At 38.8% G+C, this 12,450-nt stretch overlaps 1 protein-coding gene across 1 annotated transcript in view; it reads left to right on the top strand.

Annotated features, from left to right (window-relative positions):
- The window catches only part of Abcb7 (ATP binding cassette subfamily B member 7), a 147,180-nt gene that overhangs the window by 85,957 nt on the left and 48,773 nt on the right, over positions 1-12,450 (top strand). Inside the window, exon 4 of the mRNA XM_036174684.1 lies at positions 1,035-1,154. Within this exon, the coding sequence (XP_036030577.1) occupies positions 1,035-1,154 (120 nt within the window). The remainder of the gene's footprint in view (positions 1-1,034; positions 1,155-12,450) is intronic.

The following is a 12,450-nucleotide window of genomic DNA, read 5'->3' as shown; positions in this document are numbered from 1 at the left end:
CAGTCTCTGTGAGCTCCTATGAGCCCAGGTTAATTGATTCTTATGAGTTTTCTTGTGGTGTCCTTGACCCCTCTGGCTCCTATAATCCTTTCTTCCCCTCTTCTGAAGGATTCCCCACACTACACCTAATGTTTGTCTGTGGGTCTGCATCTGTTTCCATCAGTTGCTGGATGAAGCCTTTCTGACAACTGGGCTAGGCACCAATCTATGTGTATAGCAGAATATCATTAGGCATCATTACATTGACATTTTTTCTCTAATCATGTTTGGTTCTAAAATTGTAGGTCTCTGGGTCATCCAGCCTGTGGGTCTTGGTGCTTCAGCCAGTATCAGGGGTTGACTTTCTCTCCTGGCATGGGTTTTAGGCTAGACCAGTCATGCCCTACCTGTACTTTCTGCCTGGCTACTGGCCAATCAGTGTTTTATTAAACAAATTCAATTGACAAATGTTTACAGTGTACAAGAGGATTATTCTACAGCAAGTCATTGGTTGGCCACTCCCTCAGTCTCTAGGCCACCCTTATAGGCAGGTTAAAGGTTATATGGCTGGATTGGTTTCCGATTCCCTCCACTGGAAGTCTTGCCTCCTTGTAGGAGATGGCCAGTTCAGGCTATGGATCTTCTATTGCTAGGAATCTTGGCTGGAATCATCCTTTGGTTCAGAATGAAAGTTAGTTATGTTTGTAATGTTTTCATGTATTTCTTAGATATTTATATAATTCTACAATATTAAAGTTTGGTTGTGGCTAGTGAGAGTTTGGTGGGTAAAGGCGCTTGCTGCCAAACTTGAGGACCTGAGTTCAATTCCAGGGACCCACTTGGTAGAAATGAAGAACTTATTCTTAAATTGTCTTCTGACCTCCACATGCATGCTTTCCCTTGCATACACCCACCCACCACCCCTATCACCCCATCCCCATAATTATGAATGAGTATACTGTAATAGTTTTATTATAATATATTTAGGGGAAATTAGTTAAATTTGAAATGGTATTACTTCCTACTTGCTACCTTTGTTTTCTCTCTTTCCACAGTTAAAAGACGTTGATACTAGAAAAATCATTAAAGCAATGCTTTCTTACGTGTGGCCCAAAGACAGGCCAGATCTACGAGCCAGAGTTGCCATCTCCCTGGGATTTTTGGGTGGTGCAAAGGTAAGAATATGCTTTGTTAAAATATACTGTAACTTTTTCTAGTAAGGAAGTTACAGTCAGTGGAACATGGCCAACTTTTAGGACTTTCATTAGTTTACATAATTATTTCATTCATTGAGCAGAAGTTGTATGATACTGATATATTTTTTCTGAATCAAAAGTTCGTGTTAACTTAATGGAATCTACTCCAAAACAAGTGTATAAGATGCAGAAACATTGGTTATAAGAAAGCATATGGAATATTTTAAAAAGAAGTTCCTGAGAGCCTTGCTGGTGCTTATTTTAAACATATTTCTGATAAATTGTAAAGAAGAAGACAATGTACAACTGTAGCCATAAGTACCAAATAAAAACTTCAATGAGAAAAATAATAAATTGTAAGAAAAAAAAGTCACAAAAACCTGAGTGCTTTCAGTATACAGACCCTCAAGATATTTTAGAGACCCCTCTCAGTTTTAAATGTATATGTCCTTTTATTTGCTCAATCTTTCCCCTGCCCCGAAATATTTGAGAACATATACAAAATATTGTTTTTGGTATTCACTGTATGATATTTAAATGTAGAAGGTAAAAGATTCATACAATCTGAAGAGAAACCAAAGTACAGGTATTCAAATGTAAATAAGACTGTAGATAAAGCAAATTTCTTCCCTCAAATCATATCAGGATAAGGTAAAATTTATCTTATTTTTATGAGACACGATGGGTCATAAATGATTTAAAGAAGTACTATTCAAGTATTGTGGGGTTTTAGAGGAAAGATGGGAGGAACCACCATGATGAGGAGTCAGGAAAGATTTTGCTGAGGAAATGACACCTTTATAGTCCTATATAAGTCCTATTGTTAGAGAAGTAGAGATAAGTTGAACAGTGGCCTAGTGAGAACATATAGTATATGTGGAAAAGTGCATAGCCCATCTTGGTTCCATTGAAAGGATGATACTTCAAAGTAACTGGAAGTAAGTTTAGAGAGATAAAGTTCCTAATATGAAATACCTTCACCATAAAGCAAGAAATTTATAAGTGAAAAATAAGAGCTTCGATTTTGAGTAACACACTAATATGGTTTTATTAACTTTTGTATGCTTTAAGAAGTTAATCTGGCTCTATTGTAGAAGATAGATTAAAGCAGTAAAAGATCTACTCTAAGGATACATACCATCCATCCATTTTATGCCTTCATATGGCAAATATTTGTCAATTTATTATGAGACCAGTATAGGGAAGAAGTAACAGCAGACTGTAGAGAAGTCATGGTAGAAAAGTGATTGTGGGAGGGAAAGATACCAGAGATGTTGTGAAGTAGAATTAAGACACAACAACAGATTGGTTATTAGGAGTGAAAGCAGAGTAAAATTCAAAGATGATGCCAGGAATGCAAGAATGGTAATGCTTTCAACAGAAGCAGATAGTAAGTTTGTAGAATGAAGACTTCACTTTTGGACATGCTGAGATGATAGCAGAACATCTAGATAGAGAGCAGTGCATTCAGTGATACAGATTGCAGGGCAAGCTCAGGAGGCAGGCCAGAGTTGGAAAAATAAAGAGATGATAGTCAAAAGATTACAAATTAAGTAGATTACCAAAGAAACAGAGGGTAGAACTTTTGTTCTATACAAAAGTAAATGGAAAGAAAAAGTAAGTAATTGAAAAACCAAAGTAAAACCATAGTCCGACTCTTCATTTTTTACTTCTCCTTTCTCAGCTTTGAGCTCTCTTGAGGACCCTCCCACTTAATCTGACCTATTCCTGAAATAAATGTGTCCTTAAATCAAGCTATTAAGCAATAGATCATGAGTCTATACTTCACTGTATTCGTTTAAGCAGAATAGAGGACAATATTAGAAATGAATTTAGTAGCTAATGTTGAAAATTTTAACTTTTGTGTTCATTTTAGCACCATGTTGGTTGCTGAATTATCTTTTACATACAAATTATTAAGGAGAAAGGTGATTCTGAGTTGTTTTTTTTTTTTTCGAGACAGTCTCTCTGTGTAGCTTTTGAGCCTTTCCTGGATCTCCCTCTGTAGACCAGGCTGGCCTGGAACTCACAGAGATCCACCTGGCTCTGCCTCCCCAGTGGGGGGATTAAAGGCGTGTGCCACCACCACCCAGTGATTCTGAGCTCTTACGCAAGGCAACATTAGTAAATTGGTCTTTATTAGCTGAATGTAAGTACCTTGTTAATAAGAAAAAAGGCAGATGGTTTTCCGGACTCCCTTGAGAATTGAAGAGGGCAGGTTAGAACATGACTAATTAGTCTAGCTAAAGGGAGGAGTCTTCAGTAATGACATTTACATTAGGATTTATTTTTAAAGTGTATCCAGTCCTTCAAAAATATGGATTTCTGTTGCTTGGTGACAGGTCAATATCAAGGTGTGAAATCTAGCTACTAACATTGTTGGAGATTAAAATATTTTTAGAATACTAATATTTGGTTTTTAGTCAACAAATAAAACTCATAGAATGGAAATTGCTTTTCTAAATTCTTGCAAGCTAACTAGAAGTCAACAAAAATGTACAGAGAAACTCCTTCAAAAGTATGTTTGATTCCTTTTAGATCTGGAAAAGGAAGAGATGGATGGAAATTATGAGTGCCTATAGAAAATACTTTTTTTTATTTTTAAACATTGAAAACAGAGTCTTCTCTCATACAAATCTCCCCTCTACATTCCCTCTCCCCCAGGCTTATTCCCCCTCTGTTTCCTCTTTAGAAAAGAGCAGGCCTCCAAGAGACAAAACAAGATACAATAAGGCAACATGAAAGCCCTCTTATCGAAGCTGGACAAGGCAACCCAATAGGAAGAAAAGAGTCCTAAGAGCTTGAAGTCAAGAGTCAGAGATACACCCCCTCTCACCTTTATAACATATACACAGAGGACTTAGTGCAGACCCATGCAGGTTTTGTAATTGTGAGCCCTACTTACTTGATTCAGATGGCCATGTTCTCCTGGTATCCTGCTTTCCCTATGACTCATACAGTCGTCCCCCCACCTTCTGTAGGGTCCCCATCTCCAAGGAGAGGGACCCAAAGGATACCTCCAATTTAGATTCTTCCTCCATAATGTCTGGTTGTGTGTCTCTGCACCTGTTCCCGTCTGCTGCCAGAGGAAGCCTGTATGATGTTGACTAGACAAGGCACCGATCTATGACTATAGGAGAATATTGTTAGGAATCATTTCATTGATTTTTTTTTTAGTTGTGTTTGGTTCTACCCTATGTCTCTGGACTGTCCAGTCTCTGGTTCCTGGTCATCCATGCAGTATAGAGCATTAGCTCCCTCTCATGTCATGGGCCCCAAGTTAGAGCAAACATTGGTTGGCCACTCCCACATGTTCTGTGCCACCATTGTCTCAGCACATCTTGCAGGCAGGACAGAGGGTTTTATGAGTGAGTTGGTGTTCAGGTTTCTCTTTTGTACTCTGTAGAGTACCTTCTCACACCAGAAACTAGAATGTAGGGGTAAAAGCTCCAAGCCTGACCCGGCTCAACCTCTCTACATTTGTCTTCATTAGGGTTACTATTGCTTTGATGAAATATCATGATGAAAAAGCAAGTTGGGGAGAAAAGGGTTTATTTGGTTTACACTTTCATATTGCTGTTCATCACTGAAGGAAATCAATACAAGAACTCAAACAGGACAGGAACCTGGAGACAGAAGTTGATGCAGAGGCCATGGAGGGGTGCTGCTTACTGGCTTGCTTCCCCTGGCTTGCTCAGCCTGCTTTCTTATAGAACCCAGGACCACCTGCTCAGGGATGGTACCACCCACCATGGGCTGGACCTTCCCCCGTTGATCACTAATTGAGAAAATGCCTTACAGTTGGATCTCATGGAGGCATTTTCTCAATTAAGGTCCCCTCCTTTCAGGTACCCCTAGTTTGTATGTCAAATTGACAGAGTAGTCAGTACAATGTTCAATGAGCTGAGTGGTAGTTGTCTTCAGCAGTGATTCCCGCCCCCCTCCACAAATGTAGACAAATTTCTAAATGGTCTTATTAAAATAAAAAAACATGGAGCCAAATATAGGGGTAAAGCTTTAAAGATCAGGGAAATAGTGAGAGCCACCAACCTTACTTCACCAGCTCTGCATCTCCCCAAAGAGAGCTACTTCCTATCTATCTGTACCTTATTGCCTTGCTGTTCTGCCCTTTCATTGGCTCTTAGCCCAGCTACTTTACTTCCTTGTTACTGCCTGTCTGTACAGACCTCCAGGTCTCTTTGGTTGGTGCTGGAATTAAGAAGTGTACCATGCTTGGCTTTGTTCCCTAGTGTGATCTTGAACACAGAGACCCTGCCTGCCAAGTGATCGGATTAAGGGCTTGTGCTAACTTATCTCCTGGCAAACTTTATTTATTAATATACAAATAAAATATCACCACATTTCAGCACAAATAAAACATTACCACACACACACACACACACACACACACACATGCTGTCAGTGTTCAGAGGGCAACCTTCTGTCCTAGCCTGGGTTGTTTAGAGATCTTCTTGGGATCTACCTAGCCAACAACTCAACCAAATGTAACCCAGTCCCATCACTGGAAACCATGCCTAGCTATAAAAGATGGCCAGTTCATACTCTGTTTCCTCCCTTACTAGGAATTCTCACTAGGGTCATCCTCATAGATTCTAGGAAGTTTCCACTGCACTAGGTTTCTACTCGCCCCTTAAATGCCCACGAATTCCATTCATCTCTCCTAGTACTCTCTCCTTCCATCCCTCCCTGTATCTGATTTCTCCTGTTCCCATCCCCACCCACTTCTTGCTCACCCTTTGTTTCCCCTTTCCAGGGAGATCCATGCTTCTCCCCTTTACCTCTCCTCTTTACCTAACCTCTCTAGGTCTGTGGATTTTAGCATGGTTATCATTTATTTAATGGCTAATATCCACTTATACTATATTTGTCTTTCTGGGTCTGGGTTACCTCACTCAGGATGATTTTTCTAGTTACATACATTTACCTGCAAATTTCACAATGTCATTTTTTTAACCATTGAGTAATACTCCTTTGTGTAAATGTGTTTATAAATCCATTCTTCTGTTTAGGGACATCTAGGTTGTTTCTAGTTTGTAGATATTATGGATAAAGCCACAATGAATATAGATGAGCAAGCGTCCTTGTGGTAGGATAGAGTGTCCTTTGGGTATATGCCCAAGAGTAGTATAGTTGAGTCTTGAGATAGATTCTCAATTTTCTGAGGAACTGCTATATTGATTTCCACAGTGGCTGTACAAATTTGCACTCCCACCAGCAGTGGAGGAGTGTTCCTCTTGCTCCACATCCTCATAAGCATGAGTTGTCACTTGAAAAAAACTTATCCTTTTATAAGGGGTAATTTGAGGCATTAGAGCACAGTAGTAGCAATGAGCATTCTAGACAACGTTTTCCAGTTTCTAAAAGTGATTAATCTTCCAAATCGTTAAAAAGTTGATGACTGTTTTCCTTCTTAGCAATGTTACAGCTGTTTTGTAGTTGATATGCAAAGATGGATTGTTGTATTTTTATTTATTTTTCTTCAGAACTGATTATATATTTTGACTTATAAATACTGTGGTGGTTTGAAAGAAAGTGGCCCCTAAGGTAATGGTGCTATTAGGAGGTGTGGCCTTGTTAGAAGTATGTCACTGTGGGGGTGGGCTTTGAGTTCTCTTTTTTTCAAGCTTCCCTCAGTGCGATAGTGAGTCGACTTCCTGTTGCCTGCCAAGATGTAGCACTCTCAGCTCCAGCAGGCTGCCATGCTTCCCATCATGATCATCATGGACTGAACCTCTGAAACTGTCAGCGAGCCACCCTCAATTCAGTGTTTCCTTTATCAGAGTTGCCGTGGTCATGGTGTCTCTTCACAGCCATAGTAAACCCTAACTAAGACAGAAGTTGGTACCGCAAGTGGGGTATTTCTTTGATAGGCCTGACCATGTTTTTATTTGGGGGAATTTGGACTTTGGTACTTTGGACTATGTAAGCAGTGGAATGCTTTAAGCATTGCTTAATGGGCTATACTAGTAAGAATATCATGGAAGACAGCGATGTTAAGAGTTATTTGAACTATCCTGGGCTCACTCAAGAGGTTTCATAAAAGAATTTTAATATGTTGTCTAGAGATCATTCTTGTGATATTTTGGTGAAGATAGTGGCTGCCTTTTGCCCTTGTCCAAAGAGTCTGCTTGAGGCTAAAGTGAAGAGATTTGGATTAATTCTGTTGGCAGAAGAATTCTCAAGACAGTCTAGTATAGATTCTGTCATGTGGATATTAGTGGTAACTTTAGTGAAGATACATAATGAAAGGAGCAAGCTGAGCAAGGAAAACTATTTGAGGAGAAAAAGAGCACCAGAAAGCAGAGTAGAGCTCTAAGTTCTTTATTCAAGGAGATAAACAGATTAAGGAATGGAATAAAGAGAGTGGTGACCTCAGGGCAAGATCCCACCCAGTTAAATTTCCAACTTGTGGAAAGGAATTAAAGTTTAGACTCGGGTTGGGAGGGTGGGGTGGGGAGTGCATGTCACAGCACTGGGAAGGCAGAAGCTGGTGGATCTCTGAGTTTGAGGCCAGCCTGGTCTAAAGGTCAAGTTTCAGGACAACCAAGCTTAGGCAGTAAAGGAAACAGAAAGCTGATGAAGATGTAATTAAACTAGGAGGCCATGTTCCAGCCCCAGGAAGCAGCTTCAGCCATGTGGTTCTGGCTTTAGAGTTAAGGATAGAAGAAACAGTTTATAGAAGTGGTCTCCCTCTGCACTTAAGGACAGCCGCTGAGGCCAGGCATGTGTCAGAGGTGTCCCAGAATGGAGGCCTTGACAGGAAATCACAACATGTCCACATGGTTGGGCTTTCCCGGCAGACCGCCTAGTTATTTCCGGTTCAAAATAGCCATTTCCAGGTCAGAACATCTCGCATAGCTAGGACTCCGTGGCTTTACATGGTTGCGTAAAGTGAGCGTGGCCATGCAGTCTACGCGCATGCATGGAGTAGCCACATGTGGTCCTGTACGCATGCGCGGCTCACTCTTTAAAAAGCCGGCGCCATTTTGCACAGGTCTCTTCTCTACTCTACTCTCCTCTCTCCTCTCCTCTTCTTCTTCTCCTCTCTGTCCTCTCTTCTCTTCTCTCCTCTCCTCACCCATGTGTGTTTCACACAGGCCTGTCACCTCTATCCTCTTTAATAAAAACTCTTCTGTGGTCTTGTCGTGTTCGGGACGTGTTCCTCGTGAAGGTAAAGCGCCGCTTAATAACTAACCGGCCTAGTAGAGACGCCTTTGTGTGAAGCTGTGAAGTTGCAGGCTGGATTGCCTTGGAGAACCCAAGATATAGAGATGCCAGAGTTGTGGGATACCCGCTGAGGAAAGCTGCACCATTCATTATATGTTGGAAGTATGTGAGCTGCTTTTTTATTTTGATTTTTACAAGGGGATTAAAAATGTCCTCCATCTCAAAAGAGACTTGGAACTCTTAAACATTGTGGAGACCGTGATAGATTATGGGGACTTTTGAAGTTGGACTGAATGCATTTTGTTTGTTTGTTTGTTTTCAAGACAAGATTTCTCTATGTAGTTTTGGTGCCTGTCCTGGATTTCACTCTGTAGACCAGGCTGGACTCGAACTCACAGAAATCCACCTGGCTCTGCCTTCTGAGTGCTGGGATTAAAGGTGTGCACCACCACTGCCTTTTTTTTTTTTTTGCATTATAAGAGTTGACGTGTTCATGGTTTCTCTTCACAGCAATAGTAAACCCTAACTAAGACAAATATTTTGTACTAATGTAGGCCCTATTCTTTGCTAGTTTTCCCCAACCTCCATATAGTCTAGGATTTTGTTGTTGTTTTGTTTTCCAAGACAGGGTTTCTCTGTGTAGCTTTGTGCCTTTCCTGGAACTCACTTGGTAGCCCAGGCTGGCCTTGAACTCACAGAGATCCTCCTGGCTCTGCCTCCCGAGAGCTGGGATTAAAGGCGTGCGCCACCACTGCCCGGTAGTCTAGGATTTTTTTAGTGTGAGTTCACAAACATCATCAGTTTGAATGTCATCCAGATTAGATCTTTTATAATATGTTTTGAATTATATAAATTCCCCATTATTATTTCTCTGTGTCTTACAAATAATGATAAATTATAAATTCTCTTTTGTTTTGTTTTGGGTTTTTGAGATAGGGTTTCATGTAGCCCAGACTGGCCTCCAATACACTGAACTGGCCTTGAACTTTTTCTGTTTCCACCCCCCAAGTACTGGGATTACAGTTGTATGCCACACTACTCAGTATTTTTCAGTACTGAGCCTTCATACATGCTAAACAAGCACTCTACCCATTAAGCTATATCTCCAGCTTGTAATTTTATTTCTGTATAGTTCAAAATACTTTAAAATTTCTCTTGAAATTTTTGACCTATGTGGCTAGTAGAAGTGTGTTGGTTAAATTAATCTTTGAAATATGCCAGCTATCATTTTGTTACTGATATCTAAACTTATTTTTATTGGTATTGGAGAACATACTTTATATGGTATGTATTATTTTTAATTTGTTAGGATTTATTTTTGGCCTAGAATGTGGTTTATTTTGGTTAATGATTTTGTGAGCTTGAATAGTGTATTCTGCTACTGTTGGTTGAAGTATTAATACTTTATATGTTATTTAGACCCAAATGATTGATGTTTACTTCAACCATGTCCTTACTTATTTTCTGCCTGTTACTTTTATTAATTACTAATGAAGTGGTTTTGAAAGTCTCCAACTATAATAGAGGATTCTTCTTTTATTTCTTGCTATTCATCAGATTTTACCACAAAATTTGACATTTTTAAAGTATGCACATGTACACATTACTATTGTTAATGTGCTTTAGAATTGGTCACTTCATTATGACAATGATCCTATTTATTTGTTACATGTCTTTAGTATTAAAATTGTTTTTTAAAGATCAGTAAAATTATTGCAGCTTAATTTTGATTAATATTACTATGATTTATATTCCTCTATTTTTTTTTTTGAGCTGAGGACCAAACCTAGGACCTTGTGGCTTGCTAGGCAAGCGCTGTACCACTGAGCTAAATCCCCAACCCCTATTTTCTTTTAATCCATTCTGTCTTTATACTTAAAGCAAAGTTGAGTCATGATGCTTGTTAATCCCCTCTGACCATCTTTTGATATAATTCTGTTATTAATATTAACCTTATGTGTAACTTTTCTATTTATTCTTGTGGTGATTTGAATGAGAATGGCCCCAATAGGCTTATATATTCGAATTCTTGGTCCTCAGAAGTCCAGTGTTATTTTTACCTGTGTTCTTCTACAGGTAAAGTACTTTTTCAAATTTCAGCTTCTTTTAATTTTATCTCTGTCTTTGAGATACCACTTTTGTGGTTTGGATATCATAGGACATGGTGTAGATTTTGATTCCTCCTGCTTTTTCTATGCTCTTCCTATATTTCTGGTTTGATGTTAATAATTCCAGAAAAATTTTAACCGTTATGACATCATATATTTCTTTTCCTTTTCCTGTTTTATTATAATCTCATTATATATGTATCAGCTTTTGAAACTGTCCCATGGTTTTAAATATTCTTTTCTACTTTTTTCATTATTTTTGTTTTCTCCGTTTCAGTTTGTGAAGTTTCTGCTGAAATGTCTTCAAGTTCACTATTTTTTTATTGATTGTGTCATGACAATTAGTCCAAAGAATGTATTCATTCTTTATTTCTATTATAGTATGTGTAATTTCTAGTCTATCGTCTCAATTCTTCCTTTTGGAGTGTCCTTCCTTCATTGATTACCCATCTGTCCTTACATGCAATCTGCTTTTTCCACTGAAGCCTTTAGCATATTAAAGAAAATTTAAATTTCTTGTTTGAAGCCTGGCCTGGTAGCACAGGTCTGTAATTTCAGTTGAGAGACTGAAGCAATAGGACCTGTAAGTTTAAGGTCAGCCCAAGCAACTTAGTGATGTGCTACCTCAGAATTTTTAAAGATTATTTTTCAAAGGCTGAAGATATAGTCCAGTGAAAGAGCACTTGCATGGCATATGTGAGGCCTAGGTTCACTATCCGGTATTGCAATAAGATAAAATAAATATGAATAAATTCCTTATCTGATCACTACAAAATACTTTAAGTCTTGTTCTAATTCTTATTTTGTCTACTTAGATTTTTTTTATTGCTTTTAACATGCATTGTAGTTTTGTTTTAGAAATCTGAACATGATATATTGATTTTTAAAAAAGGTACTAAGCTAAATAGGCCTTTAGTGTGAATTTTTATAGTTATATGAGTAGAAATTATATGTGTTCTACATATCAGCTAAAATTTCATCTGTTTTGTCTTCCCTTGTTTTGAGATTTTTAAAAAGTATTTTTATAACTATGTGCGTATAGTGCTTCATATGTGAATGTGTCCATGAAAGCCAGAAGAGAGTATTGGATTCTGAACTCAGGTCCTCTGGAAGAGCAGCAAGGGTTCTTAACTGCTGATCCATCTCTCCAGCCCCTTTTCCTTAAAATTTTTATTTTGTAGCCCCTTGTTTTTGGTCTTTGCTAGAGTCTCCTTTAAAAAAAAAAAGATTTGTTTGTTTATATTTTATGTGTATGACTATTTTATCTGCATGTAAATATGCATCATGTGTAACCCTGATGCCTGCAGAGGCTAGAAGAGGGAATTGAATCTCATGGAACTGGAGTTACAGATTTTTGTGGATCCTCACATGGGTTCTAGAAATGGAACCTGGGTCCTCTCTCTGCAAGAGCAACAAGTGCTCTTAACTGCTGAGCCATCTCTCCTTTTAAAATGGGTTCTCAAAGTTGAAGTCTCTTCAGTTGTAATCCCTTACAGTTCTGAAGGAGCTCTATTGATGTGGTTTTAAGTGGTTTAGAGAATAATCCTATGATCAGGTCTCAGATTTGGAATGAGTTTCTGGCCCTTTGATGTGACCTTTACAATGGCTTTGAAGTGTTCACCTCTGCAATTAGGTTAGACAAGTGAGGCTCAAGAGGCAGAGGTGGGGATCTCCCTTCTTCAGTTAGTCTTTGGTAAAATAATTTCCCTCGTGGAAAAGGCTTTGTTAATGAGAACTCAATGCTCTGGGCATATTTCAAAACTTTGACTTCCCCCCTCACCCTACTTTAAATAACGAGGGATTATTTTTTCTTTTGTAAAGCTTGTGTGTTAAAGACTTGGTCCCTAGTTCATGGCATCATTGGAAAGTGGTTAAACTTTTATTCTTTTTCTTTTTTTGAGATAGCGTTTTTCTGTAGCTTTGGAGCCTGTCCTGGACTATCTCTGTAGACCAGGCTGGCCTTGAACTCACAGAGATCT

The sequence above is a fragment of the Onychomys torridus genome, chromosome X (assembly GCF_903995425.1).
Source record: "Onychomys torridus chromosome X, mOncTor1.1, whole genome shotgun sequence".
Taxonomy (NCBI): Eukaryota; Metazoa; Chordata; class Mammalia; order Rodentia; family Cricetidae; genus Onychomys; species Onychomys torridus.
This window is presented reverse-complemented; position numbering and strand designations above follow the sequence as displayed.